A 21,268-nucleotide genomic window follows, 5' to 3' on the forward strand; every position below is an offset into this window, starting at 1 on the left:
TTTTATTACTATTTGGTGGTTAGATCTTAGAGATTCTATGGCCTTTTTCTCTGGTAGAGAGAGGTTGTTGTGGTGGCGTGTGTTGCTGATTATTTCATTGTTCATTCTTTCCCTGAAGTAGTCAATGTAGCAGTCAAGGTTAGGGTTTCGTCCACTGCGAGGTGTCCAATCTGATGTTTTTTTGGGTTTTTTGGCATTGATCTTTTCTTGAATGTTGTCAGAGGATGAGTTGTTGTTGGGAGTGGGTTCAGTTTGGTTGTGGAAATATTCTTTGAGGCGCAGGCGTCGGAAGAATTCTTCTAGTTCTCCACACTGAAGTATTTTATTAGGGTGTTTTTCTGGACAGAAATTTAGGCCTTTAGAAAGGACAGATTTTTCAGTTTTGGTAAGTGTGTGTGTGGAGAGATTGATATTTGTGGGTTGGCTGCTGCTTGCAGTTTCAAGTCTGAGGTTGGAAGGTCGTACGGTGTTGGTGTTGTTCCTCTGATGGTTGTTTTGTGACTGGGGAGCTTGTTCTTGGAGTAATTTGTTCCATTTCTTCTTTTTATGTAGGATGAATGCTGTAGAAAGTTTTTCGTAGTCTCTTTGTATCCGCTGTATATTGTCAGGGAACATGCATGGATTTCTATCTTTTAAGTTGTTGTAGTGTATGACAATTTCCTTCCTGAGTTGGTCTCCCAATTACCCAATTACCGGTGGGGGCACATTTCTCACAGGAGGGCCACTCTCTCTCCAATCTCTCAGTCCTGATCCTCAAGGGAAATTTACACAACACATCCCAGAGACGAGCCTATGAGCTCCATTTCATCAACCTGCTGGATACTAGAGATCAGGGACTAAACATAGACATTGGATTTTTGATACATTATAATCTGCCTGGCAACTGACTCCCCAGCCCAGCCCAGCCCAGCCCCTGGCTTGTTTACTTTTCATTCCATCCAGGAAGAGCACACACCAACTGCTGCAGCTTCCTGAGCCTGACGAAGGGTTTTTGAACCCGAAAGCTTGCTTAATAACTATTCTCCAACCATTTGGGTTGTTCTAATAAAAGATATCAAATTCACCCAAGGAACCTTGTCTGCCTATATCCTTAGACCAACACGGCTACAACCTAAACCCCTGCAGGTATGGTTTAACAACTTGAGAGTCTAAAAGCCTGCATGGGTGGCTTTACACCAAACAAAAACATACTTTATTGTTGAAAGCTCTACAGCAGTGGTTTTCAACCTGTGATCTGGGGATCCCTGGGGGTCTGCAGACTGTCTAGTCTAAGGGGTCTGCGAAAGAGTACTATAATTAGTCAAAAGTATGTGAATACCCACACAATTCAAAGCACCTCCATTCAAATTTTTTTTAGGGGTCTGCAAATCACAAAAAGGCTAAAAACCACTACTCTACAACAAGGAAGTATTACCAGGCATTAAATTCTTATAAGAGCAGGCCATTCTAAATCCTCATTTTTCACTTGTGCAAGCATCTCTAAATTTGTTCTTTGAGTTAAAACTTCAGGTTTGGACACAGCCAGGAGGTGATTTTATTTTTTTATTTAAGGTTTTTTCTGTTATGCAAGCCATTTTAAATAAGCTCAAAGCATGATTCTTGAGAAGCCAAAAATAAGAGATGCCTTTTAATGCAACTGCACAGTTCTACTATTAAACTGGCAAGGAAAGAATGACTGATTTTACTTTTGCCAGCAAAGAATTGCATCTCAGATGTGCAGTGTGTTAGTCCTCTCATTAAATTGTAAACTCCTATCCTTATTTATTGCAAAAAGGCAGCGAAAGTGTTTCTACAAATCCGAAGAAATTAAAAATACATGGGTAATATCAAATTAAGACTGTATCTGCAATATTATTCCTACCATTATAGATATATTATAGAGCAGGTGCAGTATTGCTTTTAATCTCTCACACTGTGTTTTCCTTACCCTTAACGATGCATTAGTGAGGGTTACATTTGCACTTATGACAAAGCAATGTGTTTATAAGAATAAACCAACATAAAAAGTATTGTAACTGCTTTTATTATAAAAACTAATTTACAACTCTGTTTTCCAGTACATTTTTTTTTAAAGTACTGCATGTATCAAACATTTATGATGCATTTCATCACTGTTAATTCTCTTTTAAAGAGCTGTCAAATATATCCCAAAATTCTCTTGAGAAGAGCCTCAAGATAATTAAGCTTTTTGGCTTTCTACAGAGGAAAGGAGAGGCTTAAGTAATTTATGGCATGAGGAAAACATACCATTAAAAACTTAATACTTTGTCTGAAGAGCATTCTTTTGGAAATGTCATAAACATAAAACTTAGAAGAGGATTTACATCTTTGCTTTAGAACTATCAAGAGCTTCAAAGTTAAGTTAGATTTACTAGGGCAGATGAATCTCATTTTGGAAGGTTTGACAACATTTATACTTCAACAGCTCTTTAAAAGGAATAATGGTGCACACAAGCTACAAACTCCTTGTCTCAGTGTATTACACAGAAATTAAAATAAACATGGAAGACCAATATCTTTACATTTTATTCTTCTTTACAAAAAGAAGAATCTTAAAAAAAAAAAGCATTTAGTAGTCCACTTGTGCTTAAAATATTCAAATGCATGAGAAAGCTAAAAGGGAAAAATACACATTTTTGTACACCATGATCAAAGAGTTATGTTATAAATCTTTTGAAATTGCACTGTATTTAAAATACCCCCTGCAGTCAGCTCCATTCCTAAGTACAGCTGTTAATGCTGCCTGTCACAGTTCCTAGTCAGCCTAATTGCCAACCTGTGGAGGCCCTTCGGGGATAAGTGATGTGAAAAAGGTGGTGATAAAGGACCAAGCTGAAGCCATAAATCCAGGTTGCTGCTCTGTATTTGCATCTTCACCTGTATCTTGTCCACTGTCTTCTTCAATCCCATCGTCCATAAGTCGCTCCTTTAAAGAGACAAAAATGTTTAAGTGGTTTAACTGCTTTAATAAGAAAAAAAAGTACATGTACATTTGAGGAGGAGAAGCATTCCACAAAGTTACAGTTTCATCAAGGCAACCCTTTCCCATATAAGGGCTACTAGCATAAACAGAATGTACATGGAGGTGGAAGAAATCTAATTATCAATTCTTTAAGCTCTGTACCAAGCAGTTGAAAAATTTATTTCAGACAGAGAAAAAGGTGGGGATGGCACTGAACTGGTTTTACATAAAATCCTTAATGGCTACCACTTTAACACATTTCTCTTCACTTCCAGAAATCTCTTATGCAGATATTGTAAGAAAAAAAGGAAAATTAATTTTCTATCTTTATGTCCTCCAAATTCAAGCCTCAATTTTGTACTACTATTCATTTAACAGAAATGTGGAAGGGAATACACATAGGGAAATATGAAACATCCAAGCCTGTTTTCACCTACCATCTCTTCAAGGTCAGGGTTATTTACATTTTGCCCATCGTGGTTTACTTCTGCATTATTCGCTGCCTGTTGCTGGCCTCCCTCTTGCCTAAAGGGGAACCATCCAGCTTGGTGTCTATTCAATAAAATGAACAATTGAGTACAGTATGTCTCTAAATCGTAAACCTGCAAAATTGCTTCTACAAGTGGGAAAGATAATTTCTATCTATGGAATGATCTCTCATTCAACTTATTTGCAGAGCATTCTTCTTCTGATTAGACTTTTCAGAGATAATGGAACCCAATTATTTCTAGGTAGAAGTAATTTAACAGATTCCTATTAACCCAAATAGCAAAAATTAAATGTTTTATAAAACAGCTCTTTTACTTTAGGTTAACCTTGTAAAAACAGCATCTTTCCCTGTCTTCCCTACCCCCCCCCCCCCAAAAAAAAAAAACAACAAAAAACAAAACAAAGCCAAGGTGAGTGGTCCTTCAGGTTGGGGGAAAAACTATTTCAGAACCATGCATAACTATGGCAAAAGTCAGTGTTCTGTAAGTTTTAATAAGTTCCACAAGGCAGTCTTTGTTAATTTTTTCAAAACTAGCCTGACTGAAAATGTATTCAATGGCTGATAGCACAAGTCATGCAGCCTCGTTCAACCCATGCTATATTTTAGAATCTGTGCACTGTAAATCAGCTGTCCACCATGTAAAAATCAATACCTTTAGAGGAGCTCATCTTTTAAACCTGCATTCACTGAAATGTACATCTTCTAAATCACCTGCAGTGCAATGCAAATGCTCTAAGTATTATATGGCATGTCCTACTTCCTCTCATATCCCAATAGGGCCCTTAATGGGAGAAGATTTTTAAAAAAATCATTAGCAACCTCTGAAATTCTGTAGTAAAAACTGGTAGAAGGTAGCAACTTCCTTTTAAAAAAAAATAAGTGTGTAGTAAAGCTTTCCTCTTCTGATAACTCTAAAAAATGGAATCCTCGGCATCTCTGACGGAGTGCACACAACAAATTACATATGTGCTTAATTCAAAACAGAGTTGAAGTTTGCAGTTCACCTTTAAGATCCTATACCATTAAACATGCGATGTAATTTAAGCTCATGCAAACGTGCTTTTCAATTGCATGAATGTTAGTTCCTCTTTTACTTACCTCCTAAAGAAACAGATTGGCAAAACCAACCCCTGTGTAATTTCGGTAGGCCAATGTAAATTACATCAAGTTCAGAAAATCAGACCTCCGACTATCCAATGGTAGCTGCTTAGTGCATGCACTTATTACTAGGGGTGCACCAATAAAGATTTTCTTGGCTGATGTCAATAGCCGATCCCTCACCAGGCATAATCGGCCGATACTGATCCAATAACCAGTTTACTGGAATGCAGCTGGGCAGCGCAAAGAGCAGTGCCCTGTAAGTAAGTCTATGGAGGGGAAGGGGCGTGGGGGGGGGGGCAGGCAGATCAAGGCCCCCACGGTGAGGGAGTGAGTGGGGTAGGGGCACCAGGCAGTGAATGGGACCCCAAGGGAGTGGGACAGAGCTGCAGGTGGCTCGTTCTGGGGATCAGTGTCCTAGAGCTTAAAAATGGCAGCGGGGGTGCTTAAAACTCATTGAATGAGCTTTAGTTCAAGCTCCACCACTACCATTTTTAAGCACCAAGACACTTTTAACTGGTGCGAGGACAGAGGCATGTCGCCCCCTGTGGGCTTGGTGCTCTTTGCCCTGCTGCCTTTGCACTGGGAGCCGCATGCTGGCTGCATCGTGCCCACTACCCAGCCAGCAGCTGAGGGCACAGCTCGCAGCTACAGCCGGACAAGCAGGGGGCACAGCTCCTGGAGCAAAGGCAGCAGGGTGAAGAGCCCCAAACCCAAAGTGGGCAGACTGTCTCTGCCCCTGTCCCCGCTTAAGTGTCCCAGCACTTAAAAATGATAGCGGTAGTGCTTGAACTAAAGCTCATTTCATGAGCTTTAATTCAAGCACCTCCACCACCATTTTTAAGTGCCAGGATGCTGATCCCTTAGATAAGCCGCCCGCAGCTCCATCCCGCTCCCTGGGGTTCCCATTCACCACCCTGCCCTTGCCCCAGCTTCTCCCTCACTGTGGGGACCTCGATCTGGCCCTGTCCCCCCCTCTCCCCCTCCCCCCCAAGCCCCTCATGTCTCTACACTGCCTGGCTCCATTCCTGGCCAGTGCATGCGTGCGGCTGCGTTCATGTATGTGGCATCTGGGGGCCCTGGCCAGAAGTCATATTATACTTATCGGTACATTATTGACTATACTGGCCACAAAAAGCTGATAACGTTAATTTTCCTTTTAATCGGTGCCAATATATTGGTGCACCTCTAAAGGAGTAAATGTTAGCAAATGACTACCCACAGGATCAGTGGGACCTAACAAAGCCTGAACTAGTATACTCTTACACAGTTGGAAATTAATCCCTGCTTCTTCCAGGCAAAGTTAACTTTGTCCCTTATGTTTTTTTACTTTTCACCAAAGTAAACAAAGTTTCTCCATGCCCCAAGTCCTGCTAACAGTTGCAGGTTTTCCTTGCAACAGTTATTCTGTTGCTATACTCAACATACAAATGCAGTGTTTTTGTGATAAGGGTTTTTGTCTTCAATTTTTAGTGGGGGGACAGACGGAGGAATACAGAATCACGAACTATCATAAAAATATTTTGAAAATACATTTGAAAACCTTGTTCCATTTATTTGAAGAAGTTCTTGCTCATGTGTTTTCCTTATTAATGAGGATGGTTAATTTCTCCATTATCAAGTGTTTGTTTTTCAAACTTTAAAGTCCAAATAAAGTGATCCAAAAAATACTATATTAAAAAAATACAGTATTTTACTTACATTGATAAATACACACAGACAGACAATCTACATGTCTAAGCAAGCGCCATATTTAACCAAAATTTTTTTACTCACAAATAAACAAGTAGCATGGCTCCCATTACCATGACAAAACGACTGAAGGAGGAATAAAAGTACACAATGCTGAGAAGAATGGCTGCTCTGGAGAATGTGTACATCCAGTCCAACCAGTCTCGATTGAAGTCCTCCTCATTCACGACTGGACCTCCTTGTGCATTCATCTGAACATTCTGGTTTACAGGCCTGTTCTCTGGTGCTGCTACGTTTGGCGCTGCTGCGGGCTCATTTGCAGGAACATGCTCTGAATTTACAGGCTGTGCAGCTGCTGATCTGACTGGCTCAGTGCTGGATGTCACTTGGGCTGAAACAGCAGCTTGGCTAGAAATTTAAATACACGTTTTCTGAAAAGCCAGTTTTGTATGGAAAACGTTTGAACCCAAACTTCATTCTAGCTCCTCTTATAGAGGATCACCACAGAAACACAAAAAAATTGCAGTGAATTTCCAGATTAGGAAGTGACTTCATGGGAAATACTTCTCCAGCTGACTATACTACTATTTGTCCACATCTACACCCTTTACAATCATTCCTTTTCTCAGCCCAAGTCTTTACTGGTGGATAGATTTCCCTCAGCAGTTGTGTGCTACTTCCACACTGCATTCTCAACTCCTGTGTTAACTAACAAAAAGGAGTCAACATCAGAGACTAAATTTCCAAATGAGCATAAGACACTGCTGCAAAAGAAGCCCATTTCCTTTGGTATTATGGTTTAAAAACAAGATAATCCATTTCAGTCAGCAGATGAATTTTCTTGGCCATAACAAGCTGAATTTTAAAAGATGGTTTTATATGAACATTCCAACTACAAATATTTTAATAAAATGTTTGCTGGAACATAAAACTAACCTGCGTTAAAAGAAAACTTTAATTCCCTCAGCAAAATTATGTTCAGCATAAAAAGAATAAAAATCAAAAACCCCCAGACATTGAAATTTTAGATCTCAGACAGAAGCTATCTAAGGTTTTTATACCTTGTTTTCATCAGGGTATCTGAGCACTAAGAATATGCAAGTTAACTTACTATTGCATGTAGTATTGACGTGCATACATTTGTTGCCACCATATCATCTGTAAGGGGCTGAATGCAGGGTACATAGGAAATCCAGTAGGAACACCTTGCCCTGGAAACTGGTTACCTACATTACTGTAGAAAATTTTAAAAAAACCAGTTATGACATGGCTATTAATAGAGTAGAAATGCATCATTTTAAAATAGATGACACAAAGTACTTCCCGCCCTTTCCCCCACTTCTATTTGCTCCATGTGAGACAACACAACATCAATAAGACCTAACTGACATCCACTGGATAATGCCCAATCCATTACATCAACTGTATTACTGTAAAAAATGAAAAGCACTTAATTGGATATAAAATATAACCACAATAATTAGATGATCAATGCACCATTTTAAAGGTACAAGAACTAGGTAAAATTATTTCCATTCTAAAAGTGTATTTGTTGTAGCTGGAGGTGATCATTAGCCACATCTTCAACTGATGGGTTTGTAGTCAAAACACTGAAGGTTAATGCCTTATTATGATAAAAAAAATTAAGTTTGCTTCTTAAATAAAAGCTGCTGAAAAATACTGTATGTTCACATAGACACATCCCCCATTAGATTCCATATATACAGATGCCAGCACTTAAAGACTTTAAGAGATTATCTTATTTCTTATAGGGAGGAAGCTCCAATGAATACACAGCTTATAAAATCAGAAGCACCAAGGACTGAATAAGCATATAAAGAAAACTAATCTTTCATCTCCAGAGGTGGCTTCTGCAGAACATGGTTGTACGACACTGGGAGGACACTGTAGGAAGCTTGCTACTCTGCACTCATCATGCACCTATTTTGTAGATAAAGTATTTTGTTACCTAGGGAATTTTTCACATACAGAAGTTTTTTAAGCTCTTACACGGAAGCTGAAAGTAGTAAACACTTCATAACTCCTGGGGTATACAAGATCGTGTATATTTTTAGAAGATTCCCAGTTCTCTCCCAAACATCTTGATGTGGATCTATCACAGCACTATAACATGAAACTTGTTTCTTCTGACTGCAGGTAGCAATATTTCAAATGGTGTAATCCTACTGAAGACTACATCTTTACCCTGGGTAACAAACTCTTTGGAAAGATGGCACTAAAGCCACTGAAAAGCACTACATTTGTAGGGCTAAATACACAACCGTAGTTATTAAACAAAAACCAAAAAATAAAATCAAGCATACAGCCATTCAAGCTGTTTGTAAAATTACAGAGATGTGTCAAGTGCTATGAAACGGTAGCATTTTCAAAGACTAACTTCTCGGTTTTGCAGCACTACATGCAATGTCCACATAGCTATAAGTTACAGGGGATGCTTTTGGCAGGAGAGAGGGCAAGCAGACAATGATCTAGCATCCCTGAGTGGAGGCAACACAAGAAGCAGCCCCCTTTGAATCTGCAACTCTCCAGCCAGGGGAGATGAACACCTATATGCCCCCAAAGTACTACATTTTTGTAATGCTGCAAAGTGCCAAGTAATTTTGTAGTACTACAAATAAATGCTTGTCCATACCTTAAAACAAGGGAATCACACACCACAGGGGACTGGCACGAGGCTTGCGCTGCATGCACTGTCCCACTAGACTGACCCTGCATGCCAGTTCCAGCACACAGTAACAGCCTAAGCACCTAATCCAGACATGGGGCCCATCTGGCACAGGCATCACATACAGCTTGCACCTCAGACATTCTGTGCTGCATGCAGCACCCACAGTGCCAGTTCCAACCCACATACAGTGTGCGACACAGACCCGAGTGGGGGGAGGAGGGGGGCAGCGCATACTGCATGTGAGGTACTGGGCTGGACTGGCTGCACACAGCACAGGGGACCAGCATGGGGCACATGCTGCATGCAGCACCCTGTCAGACTGGCCCTGTGTGCTGGGCCCAATGCGTGGCCTCAATCAGGCCTGCAGATCAGACCAGCAACCCACATCTGGCCCATGGGGCTGGAAGAGTTTGACACCCCTACTTTAAAAGGCCCCACTTGCCTACCAGCCACTCAGATACACTAGGAGAGGCCAAAGAGAGGAAGGCACAGAAGACAGAAAAAGGAGACTGTTCAGAGCCTATGTCTAATCTCTCTGCGCACTCTCTCCATCAGACTTGCTGCTCAAATATGAGCAAAAGTCATCCAGCCAAATCCTTCACCTTAATATGTCCAACACTGACACAAGGAATATCTCATTACTTTTCAAAGAATCATTTTGCATTTACTTATTACCTACTTTGGTACAAGGCAAAAGTTATTAACCAAATTACAGGGAACATTTCTACAAAGATACTGGAAACCAACTTTGATTTTTAAAAAGCTAAAGCTAACTAGCAGGCTCTGCAGTGCCTCAGGCTCATTCTGAGAAATCAGCAAGATTGATTTAGGACTGGTGACAGTGGCTGGACAAGTCTGTACTTTCAGACTGCCAAGAGCTGATGGGGCTGCCTGCAAGCCACCCCCTCCTCCCCCTTCCCCAAGGTTGCTGCTGTGGTTGCCAAAGGATGGGCTCTTGTTGAGTCAGTGTTCTGGCACCTGCAGCAGAACTGCCGGGCCAGGCAGGAACTACACCCATGACAATACACTGGCTGTTGCCCCATGGCTGGATACCACAGGTCTTTGGACAACGGCTGTCAAAGCACAGTCGAGAAGGCCTGCTCAAGCAGTTGTGGTAACACTGGTGTTCTAGCTTCAGGGGCTGCAGACAAGGCACGCAGCCACACGACAGCAGCCCTCCAGCTGCATTGGCTGCTGCAGTAGCAGCAGCAAGATCCCCTGACCGCTTGGGGCTGGGCAGGCTATCAGGAAGCCAGCCACTGTCCTTCCCTCTCTCCCCCTTAAGGGATGGGAGGAGAGAAACCAGAATATGGAATGTTAATAGCCCTAGAAACCCCTGTCACACTATGTACAGGCATTAATATTAGCACTAGAAAACCTAGAAGTTCCTTTCTGAAAGTACTACTATTTTGTAGCACCTTGTAGCACTACCAAGACACTAAAATATCTTAAATGGCTGTACACAGCAGTATACTAAGTGAATAATGGCATACTTAGTGCTACAAATTTAACGCCTGTCCATGGCCTAGGAGACTTCAATCATGCAATATCCTAGAACTCCTTTTACCTCTTACACACACAAGCAATTTTCATGCCTTATTACCAGGCTTACTAGATACTTCCTTTTATGAGGGGCAAGCTATACCTTTATACCTTACACTGTCAAGCCTTGAGGACCATTCAATAGTTTCTCACTGCTGCTGCAACTTGCAATGCTAACTTGTGAGAAAACATATTTGGAAAATATGACAGCCATTAGCCCAGTAATTATGTAACTACTAATATTTTACTAGTAACCCAGCAGTTTTCAAACTGCAGGGCGCCTCCCCAGGGGAGCGGCGTCATGCACAAGGCATATTTTACTTTTATTATTATACAAAATAAAAGTGATATTTGACAACATCACACATTGAAAGAGTACGAGTGAACCTTCTGCAACTGATTTCATAGGTGTTACAATGTACTTAATTAAGCCAGCGATCATTTCCATAGCAACAACAACATTTCCCGCATTCCGGTTTAATACACCCATCATGCCTACTCTTACAACACACAGAAAAGATTACAACAAGCATTTGTGCAGTGCGGCTTATTCTGCTGGTGAGTCTGATATTTTTCATACTAGTACAAGGTGAAAATGGAGCAGTACTTATTGCCAAAAGATACTGTTTGGAAATGAAAGGCAGAAGCTGAAACAACTAGTCAGTAAGTACAGTATCTGTGAATTTGAAACTTACAGGTGTAGGTAATTTAATTAGGTCATTTAAATTGTTTTAGTCTCTATTAAGTTTATGAAAGTATATTTTACATGTCTGTTCTGTCTGGGTTGGGGTGGGGCAGAGTGAACAAAATTATAACTCAAAGCGGGGCTCAGCTGAAAAAGTTTGAAAACCACTGTAGTAACCTAATAAAGGAGGCATGAAATTTAGGAATTCACGAAAAATAAACCAGAGAGAGAACCTTTCAAGGCAACAACACTGTCCAAGAGCTGGCTTGCTATCTAGAGGGGACATACGTATACTTCCAGTATACTGCAGAAAAAGACAAAGGAGGGGCAAGAAGCAGACCAGTTTAAAAGTCTGGCAGCACTGCAGGATAAGGGCTGCAGAGTAGAACAGGCTGAAACTGCTACTACTCCCCAGAAAACCATCTACAGAAAATTGGACCAGGAAAGGCCAAGGCCCATCTGCACATTCAATAATGACTGCAGCCTTGGAACAGTCCTATTAGGAAAGTGTACTTTCCACCTCTAAGTGGCTGACAGAATTCAGATCAATTGATTTGGCAACGCTCAAAATTTAATGGGAGGAGGGGGAGAGTGCAAAGGAAGAGGTCACAATAAGAGAATAACGTTTGAGAAAGGATTTATTTCTTGCTGGGGTGAACAGGATTAATGGTGTACACGAGCAATACTAATAATTGGTGTGGGAGTGGTGATGTGTTAAGTGTCAGTGGAACAAGAAAGCACAGGTAGTTCTCACACTAGCTAACAATCAGTCAAAGATATTTTTCAACCCTTCATTTGTTTAAAGCATGTTGTTAAGAAAGTTTGGGAGCCAATTATAGCTTGCAAACAAAGTATATTGCAAAGGCAGTGATGTCTGAAGCAACTGGCAACCAGCAACACCTGTCCCAGATATTTCTAGTTCTACTGTAGAATTGGTAAGTATTCTATGGAGACTCCCGAATTACATTTTTATTGTCCTGGGGTTAAAGCCATACACTAGTTCCCTTTTATTGTTGCTTTGGGATCCATGAATTGAGAGTTGCACAAAGAATGTGAGCAACACTTAGGCTAGGGAATGACACTACACATAGACCCGTTTAAGTGACTGTAGTATCATCCATGTGGGCACTAATGATGCGGCCAGTAGTCTGGACCATGTCATGAGAGACTACAAGGCTCTGGGTGCCAAGCTTAGGGAGCCAAGAGCACAGGTGGTTTTCTCATTCGTTCTTCCGGCGAGCAGACGTGGACGGCGCCACAAGGCCTGCATCAGAGAGGTCAACTAGTGGCTTCGGAGCTGGTGTTACCGGGTGGGCATCGGATTCTTCAACCATGACTCTCACTTCCACGCAGCAAACATGCTAGGGCAGGATGGGCTACATCTCTTCCTGAAAGGTAAGTGTGTTTTCTCTTCCAGGTTGGCTGATCTCATACAGCAAGCTTTAAAACTAGGTTCGTCAGGGGATGGGGATGCAGAGGTGCAGGAGGACACGTTGACGTCATAGAATCATAGAAGTAGGGTCAGAAGGGACCTTGTAGATCTTCAAGTCCGACCCCCTGCCTGGGCAGGAGGGAAACTGGGCTCAAGTGACCCCAGCCAGGTAGGCATCGAGCCGCTTCTTAAAGACCCCCAGGGTAGGAGCCAGCACCACTTCCCTTGGAAGTTGGTTCCAGATCCTAGCCGCCCTAACTGTGAAGTAGTTCTTATGAATGGCTAATCTAAACCTACTCTCCAACAACTTGTGGCCGTTATTCCTTGTTATCCCGGGGAAACAAGGTCTCCCCCAAACCCTTCTGGTCCCCCCTAGTGAGTTTATAGACGGTCACAAGGTCCCCCCTCAGCAGCCAGGTGACACGAGCAGGAACAACACAGGTAAGTGACAAGGGCCCGGGCAAACTTGGGAACAAAAGAGCAGCATGAACACCCATAGGAGGTCTCAACTGCCTCTACACAAATGCTAGAAGTATGGGGAATAAGCACGAGGAACTCACCCTCCTGCTAGCTAGCAAAAACCCAGACCTGGCTGGACTTACAGAAGCCTGGTGGGATTCTACCCACGACTGATCAGTAGACATGGAGGGCTACAGGTTGTATAGACAGGATAGAGTAGGGAAAAAATGGGGATGGGGTTAGTGCTCTATGTTAAAGAACAGCAGTACACATCCTCAATGATCAGGATGGGTTCAGAAAAGGGGCAAACTGATGCACTCTGGGTTAGAATGCAAAGGGGTCGTGGGGAAAGGGACTCGATAGTGGGCGTCTACTACAGACCGCCTCACCAAGGGGATGAGCTGGACCTGGAATTTTCAGGTCAGGTCATGGAGGCTGTAAGGACAAGGGATGTGGTTGTCATGGGTGACCTAAACTACCCAAACATCTGCTGGGAGGATCAGTCAGCCAGGTCTGAATGCTTATGTAGGTTTTTAGCCAGTATACAGGACCTCCACCTAACCCAGGAGGTACACAATCCCAAAGGAAATGCCTTACTGGACTTGGTCCTTGCCACAGACGATGACCTGGTGAGGGATCGGTGGGTGCTCGGATACCTAGGTGTTAGTGACCATCGTCTGCTGGAATTTACTACCTGGAGCAGGGTGGTGAAAGCAAGCAGTAAGGCAAAAGTCCTTGACTTCAGGAGGGCTGACTTCAATGAGCTAAAGAGATTAGTAAGAGAGACATTGGGGACTTGAAGCCTCAATGAGATGGGAGTCCAGGACGGGTGGTTGTTCCTTAAGGAGACAATCCTCCGAGCTCAGAGGGAGTCAGTCCCAATGTGAACCAAAGGGGGTAAGAGTGCTAAAAAGCCCCCTTGGCTCAGTAAAGGAATCCAGGACGGCCTGAGGGCAAAAAAAGGTGGCATACAATCAGTGGAAGCAAGAAGCTATCACCAAAGAGGACTACACCTCCATCAGTCATGACTGTAGGGAGGCTGTTAGGAAGGCCCAGGCAGAGACGGAACTAGGGCTGGTGACCAGAATTAAGGATAACAAAAAGTCCTTTTTCAAATACATAGGGAGTAAGAAGGCGGCACCAGGTAACATGGGGCCCCTATAGGACAGGCTTGGCAATCTGGTGATTGAGCTATCACCAAAGAGGACTACACCTCCATCAGTCATGACTGTAGGGAGGCTGTTAGGAAGGCCCAGGCAGAGACGGAACTAGGGCTGGTGACCAGAATTAAGGATAACAAAAAGTCCTTTTTCAAATACATAGGGAGTAAGAAGGCGGCACCAGGTAACATGGGGCCCCTATAGGACAGGCTTGGCAATCTGGTGATTGCAGCAAAGGAAAAAGCTGATCTCTTCAACGAGTTCTTTGCCCCTATATTTCTGAGCAGGGACCAAGACAACTCCCCCACTAGGATTATGGACAGGCTTAGGGGACACGACGATCTAGTTAGGGAACTTTTGGAGGGGCTGGATGTGTTTAAAATCAGCAGGTCCAGATGCTCTTCACCCGAGGGCACTGAGGGAATTGGCAGAGGTCACAGCAGGGCCCCTGGCACAACAGTATGAGCACACATGGTGCTCTGGCCAGGTCCCAGAGAACTGGAAAAGGGCTAATGTGGTCCCCATTTACAAGAAGGGGAGAAAGGAGGACCCAGGTAACTATAGGCCTCAGTCCTTGGGAAGACCTTTGAGAAGTCCTAGGTCTTACCTCAGTCCTTGGGAAGACCTTTGAGAAAATTATCAAGGAGCACATCCTTCAGGGGCTAAGCATGGGAGGTAATGCTCAGGGGAAACCAGCACAGGTTCACTGCGGGCAGATCCTGCCTGACTACCCTTGTTTCCTTTTACAACCAGGTTACAAAGTCCTTGGATGTGGGCACTGAGGTGGATGTCATCTACTTGGACTTCAAGAAGGCCTTTGACACTTTTTCTCATGCCATTCTCTTGAAAAACTAGACGACTGAGGCATGGATGCCTACACAGTCAGATGGGTGGCAAATTGGCTAGATGATTGCACCAAGAGAGTGGTGGTGGACGGGTCATTTTTGACCTGAAGGGATGTGGGCTGTGGAGTTCCCCAGAGCTCAGTCCTCGGGCCTGCGCTATTCAACATCTTTATCAGTGACTTGGAAGCGGGTGTGGAAAGCATGCTGTCCAAATTTGCTGATGACACAAAGATGTGGGGAGAAGTGGGCATACTGGAGGGGAGGGACAGAATTCAGCTAGATCTAGACAGGTTACAGCGGTGGGTGGATGAGAATAGAATGGAATTCAACGAAGACAAGTACAAGGTGCTACATCTAGGGAGAAGGAACCTGCAACATATATATCTATAGGCTGGGGAACACCCTCCTCAACAACACAGTGGCTGAAAGAGATCTTGGAGTCATTGTGGACTCCAGGATAGACATGAGCTGCCAATGAGAGGAAGCAGTTAGTAAGGCTAACCACACCTTGTTGGGCATCTACAGATGCATCACAAGCAGGTCCAGGGAGGTGATCCTTCCCCTCTATGCAGCCCTGGTCAGGCCGCAGTTGGAGTACTGCATCCAGTTCTGGGCACCACACTTCAAGAGGGATGTGGCTAACCTTGAGAGTGTCCAGAGGAGGGCCATTCACATGGTCAGGGGGCAGCAGACCAGGCCCTCCGAAGATAGATTACAGGACCTGAATCTATTCAGCCTCCACAAGAGAAGACTGAGAAGGGATCTGGTGGCCATCTATAAACTCACCAGGGGGGACCAGCAGAAAATAAATGAGGCTCTGTTCCCCTGGGTACCACCTGGGATAACAAGAAATAATGGCCACAAATTGATTGAGAGTAGGTTCAAGCTTGACATCAGGAGGCATTACTTTATGGTTCATGCCATCAGGCTCTGGAATGGGCTCCCAAGGGAGGTGGTGCTCTCCTCTACTTTGGGAGTCTTCAAGAGGGGGTTGGATAGATATCTGGCTGGGGTATTATAATCCCAGTGCTTGTTTCTGCCCAGGGCAGGGGGTCGGACTTGATGATCTGTTCAGGTCCCTTCCAACCCTAGAAACTATGAATCTGGTTTAAACCTGTAACAGAAGAGATGTTCAGTGCACATAAACCACTTTGAAAATGGCAGAAACTGGTTTGAAATAAACCTAGTTGAATGTGGTATCAGACTTAACTGATTTGGCTCAAACTGGTTTATGCAATGTCTGCCCCAGACCCCTTGCTGGTTTAAGATGAATCAGATTTACATTTGATCTAGCAGTGTAAGTCATCCTTCTCAAGCTGTGTTAAAAATCTCACTGCTTCTTCCCACTTAAGATCATAGAATCTTAGAAAAATTATGGTTGGAAGGGACCTCAGGTACATTTGATCTAGCAGTGTAAGTCATCCTTCTCAAGCTGTGTTAAAAATCTCACTGCTTCTTCCCACTTAAGATCATAGAATCTTAGAAAAATTATGGTTGGAAGGGACCTCAGGAGGTCATGCAGTCCAACCCTCTGCTCAAAGCAGGACCATCCCCAACTAGACCCTCTCTGGATAGCCTGTTCCAGTGCTTAACTACCCTTCTGGTGAGTAAACTTTTTTTAATATCTAACCTAAACTTCCCTTGCTGCTACTTGAGACTATTGGTCCTTGTTCTGCCATCTGCCATCACTAAGAACAGTCTACTCCATCCTCTTCAGAACCACTTTTCAGGTAGTTAAAGGCTGCTATTAAGTCCCACCTCAGTTGTCTCTTCACCAGACTAAATAAGTCCAGTTCCCTCAGCTTCTCCTCAGAAGTCATGTGCCCCAGCATCCTATCCATTTGTTGCCCTTCACTGGACTCTCTCCCAGGTGTCCACATGCTTTCTGTAGTGGGGGGCCCAAAACTGTTCACAGTACTCCAGATGTGGCCTCACCAGCATGAAAGCAGGGGGAAAGAATCACTGCTGGCTATCTGCCGGCAACATTGCTGCTAATGCAGTCCAGTATGTCCTTAGCCTTTTTCAAAACCCATTAGCCTTCTTCACAACACAGGCACACTGTTTGCTCATATTCAGCTTATTGTCCACTGTAACCTCCAGGTCCTTCTCTGAAGAGCAGCTGCTTAGCCAGTCAGTCCCCAGCCTGTACCAGTGTATGGGACTGTTCCGCCCTAAACACAGGACTTTGTACTTTTCCTTATTGAACTTCATGAGATGTTCTTTGGTTTAATTTTCCAATTTGTCTAGGTCTCTCTGGTGTATAGTTGCATTGCCCTTTTCTCATTTTTCCAACTTTATACACTCCATTGTGCAACAGAGGAACACCCTATAAATAGGCCAGCTCAATGTCCAACTTCAAATCTCTCCTTAACTCATTTCTATTACCATGCCTACAAACAACGGTTACTATCTGGTATGCTGTGTCCATGCTGATAAGTATCATCATTGCCATAAGCATCCCACATCTGTGTAGTGCTCTGTATGTTCTCTCATCTTGGATGGCAAGCTCTTGGGGCAGAAGGTATCTGTTTGTGGGTTTGTTAGCAGTACACCAATAAAGATTTTCTTGGCGGATACTGAAAGCCAATGATTAATCAACCATCTTGGCCAATGCCAATCCGATAACTGACAAACCTTTTGTTTGTTTGTTTATTTTGTATTTATAAAAAAATAATTAAAGTGTTCACTGAGGACCTATATAATCCAACGCAATTTTTTTTTCTCTTCAGACACAAAGGAAAAGAAAAAATGAATAAGATGCATGTGTAAGAGGCAAAGTTAAAAGCTATGCAGACTATACATTTTACTAGTATGTAAAAAGCATTCTGACCTGTTGTGGTCCGAGTTCTTTGCAAGAGAAGAATTGCTCTATTATCTTTCCATAGCCAAAAATAGTGTGAAAACTCAGGGAAAAATGAAAACTAAGAGTTGCCCGAAGTCTAAAAAGGTCAAGAACGGTTATTCTAGGATCTGAAGGGAGTCTGTTAAGGTCTGCTGTATATTTCTAAAACACATACCATAAATAAGAGCTATAAGAGGCTATTTGAAAATTACTTACGCAATGTGATCTAATTTGGACAAAAACAGAGCCATCAAATGGCTTCTATGTATATGCACAGGCCATAAAAAAAAAAAAAAAGTTCAATACCATTCTTTTAAAAATTTAACCCTGACCGTTATTAACTGATTAGGAAGAAAAGAAAAAAAAAAAGGTCAGCTGATGCCTGGGGACACATCTTCTGGCTGAAATATATTACAGCTATACCATCCAACAATAGAACAGAACAGCAGCAATGGTGAGGGAAAAAGAAAGAATACGTAGTGAAATGCTGATACTGCTTACTCAATGACCAAATATCAGCAAAACTAGCAAATAAGGCACAGAAAATATTTCTGAGTGCCATTGTTGCTTCCTAATGCATTCTGAAAAACACATCAAGTACAAAACACTGCCTAGACCAGTGATTCTTAATCAGGGTGGTAAGCATCTCTGGGGTACCACTAGCTCTTTTGAAAGTGCCTTAAGGTATGAGGAGGTAAGTGCAGGCTCAGGCTCATTCCTGCCTAGCTACTACCTGCCCCCACTGCTTGGCTTCTCTATAGAGAGGTAAGCACTGTAATAAATTAGTTCTTGAAATGGGGTGCTGCTCAATCCACAAGTTACAAAGAAGTGCCTCAAGTCAAAGAAGGCTGAGAACCACTGTGCTAGATGACGGAGTGGCCATATGTTCAACTGAAAATCTAAAACTGAAAAGGTTACTTAATAAATAAAGTGCTAAATAGCAACAAGATGTTAATTACTACACCAATTTCACTTACCTTTGCCTTAAATATGGAAACTGGTGGCTTTGCACAGGATGGCTTTGTGCTTGTAGAAGGCTGCGATGCCTCACCCCATCAGAACTAGTATTCAGAGACACAGATGATGTTTCTTGACTTGTGGGTGATGGAGTAGTTGATCCTGAATGTTCGGAGTTCTTAAAATACAAGCACAACTTTCTTTAATATTTTTCATCACACTTACAAGATTCAGTACTTTAAGCACTAGGTATGTAATTACTCAAATGAGTATTTTCTTTCACTGCAAAAATATTTAACAGACATCACAAAAAGAAACACTTACAGACTTGGTCTCACTGCTCTACAAAAGAATTAAAATCACCCAGGAATTTATACGGCAGGTGGAAAAATGTTCCATCATAGCCAGCCACCAGGAGAATGTCTAATAAATGTATGATAATGTTACCTTTGATAAATACCAAACTGTAACAGTAGGCATTAAAAAACAGCATCTATATGGCAAAAATCCCCTTCAACAATAACTCCAGAGTGCAGAAGTTACTGACTTAGCAACACATTCTTTACATAGCTGTAAGTGAACATAAATATGCTTATCACATATGCCCAAAAAAGGAAGAGTTTTATGTACTAAAGGAAATAATGGAAGAGTGGAGGGGGGGGGGGGGGGGGGGGGGGTGATTTTTTGCAATGGATTTTTACATGTCCTCTCCCCTTCCTTCCCCCCACAAACAGATTAGGAATTTACCACTGTATATTAACTTGATCTTGATCTAAAAAAATACTTTTCAGTTACATGCACTGTTTATAATTCTAGTTTCCTCTGTAATGGTTTTATGTATTTCAAATATAAGTAGTAACAAATGTAAAACTTCTAATGAGAAAGGTTTACGACAGCATTCAAACACTGATCAAGCTATAGAGCCACATGACAATCTGATTGAGGTTATATTGTATGGATTAAATGCAGATTCGTCAAAGAGAAAACAAACTTGGCCTCAGAGAGGAGGGGAGAATAAAGAAAATAGCTGATCACTGTAAAAGTGCATTTTTTTGCTTGCTCAGATTTGTTTGAAATATCCTTTATTAGAGCAACTACAGTTGAGAGAGAGATTAGACAAGCTGCAAGGAAGGTCATTTTGGCCCCCAAAGCTTGTCTAATCTCTCTCCCAACTTTATAGCTGGTCTAATAAAAAAGGTATTGCCAAACAAATCCTGGTTCCTGCATATCCCATATCCCCTGAACCATCACAGCTATAACACTCCTGCTTTTTCTTGCTGGCAGTTAAGGGAACAAGTGACACACACTGGGCGCGTCCACACATGCAAGCATGTGCGCTTGTAGCAACTCAAATAGAAGTGATGTAAATTTGAGCCAGGGCTTTTTGCCTCAGCACATGTGCCCAGATATGCATTTTGGTGCGGGGCAAATTGTGCCACTTGAGGCAAAATAACCCTGCCTGGCTCCTCCTGGATCTGTAACCAGGGGGAGCTACAGCCTGGGGCCAGTACCTGTGCTGTCCCCAGCAGTATAAAAAGCCACCCTGTCCTGGCCCCATCAGTATAAAAAGCTGCCCTGGCAGGTAGCTCAGGGTTATTCACTCTCAGGAACTTCTGAGGCCCAGCCACCTGGTACCTGGGGACACTACCCCTTGTGCCAGCTGGACTGCTGAAGCAGCCCTGAGAGTTCCTCAGGGTTCCCTGCCCCCTTTACCCACTGCAGCAGTCTGGCAGTGGGGGCTGCTGCCTGGCTGTGACCTGCTGCACACCTGCCAGACCCAGATGGGGACTGCAGAGCCAGTAGAGGCATCTGCCCCTCTGGGCCAGCTGCCAGTGGACTGTGGCTGCTGGGTTGGCTTGTGTGCAGCACTACTGTCATATGTGCCCCTGCCCGGCCATCTGGACAGCTATTGCCCAGAAGATGTTCCCAGTGTGGTGGCCTGCTTCAAACTGTCAAAACATGTCCTCCTGGCACCAACTGGCCAGGAGGTCAGCCACAGCCAACTGGGTCCAAGGTGCCAGCTCTGAGCAGGCAGAGTCCTGCCACTGGCCTCCCTAGCAGCAATTCTAGTGTTCCCTATTGGAAAACTGAAAAATCCCTGATAAAAAAATCCCAAAGTCACTCTGTAAAATACCCCGAAATCCATGTTCCTCCACAATTAAAACAAAAACACCACTATATACACACACAGAGAGGGGGAGATCAGTTGGGCAAAGTTTTATTGCTATATCTACAGTGTTAAAGCAATTTGGAAGCGCAGCGGTGCCTCTATCATCAGAATAAAATGAATCTTAAATACCTATATGTTTTCAGGCCCTCCACTGGGGGCTACAGCCCCCTACTGGGGGCCAAAGCTCCCCACCAGGGGCCAAGCAGCCCCCACAGGGGCTACCACCCCTTCCCCCCTGCTCCCCC

General features: G+C 43.1%; 1 protein-coding gene across 1 annotated transcript in view; it reads right to left on the reverse strand.

Moving 5' to 3' along the window:
- Positions 1-2,061: 2,061 nt before the first annotated feature.
- HERPUD2 (HERPUD family member 2) overlaps positions 2,062-21,268 on the reverse strand; it is an 87,958-nt gene continuing 68,751 nt past the window's right edge. The window contains exons 5-9 of the mRNA XM_025200606.1: positions 18,874-19,031; positions 7,354-7,476; positions 6,327-6,650; positions 3,400-3,514; positions 2,062-2,926 (exon numbers count right to left, since the gene is read on the reverse strand). Of these exons, the coding sequence (XP_025056391.1) occupies positions 2,765-2,926; positions 3,400-3,514; positions 6,327-6,650; positions 7,354-7,476; positions 18,874-19,031 (882 nt within the window). The 3' untranslated portion in view covers positions 2,062-2,764. The remainder of the gene's footprint in view (positions 2,927-3,399; positions 3,515-6,326; positions 6,651-7,353; positions 7,477-18,873; positions 19,032-21,268) is intronic.

Source organism: Alligator sinensis, unplaced genomic scaffold (genome assembly GCF_000455745.1).
Source record: "Alligator sinensis unplaced genomic scaffold, ASM45574v1 scaffold86_1, whole genome shotgun sequence".
Lineage (NCBI taxonomy): Eukaryota > Metazoa > Chordata > Crocodylia > Alligatoridae > Alligator > Alligator sinensis.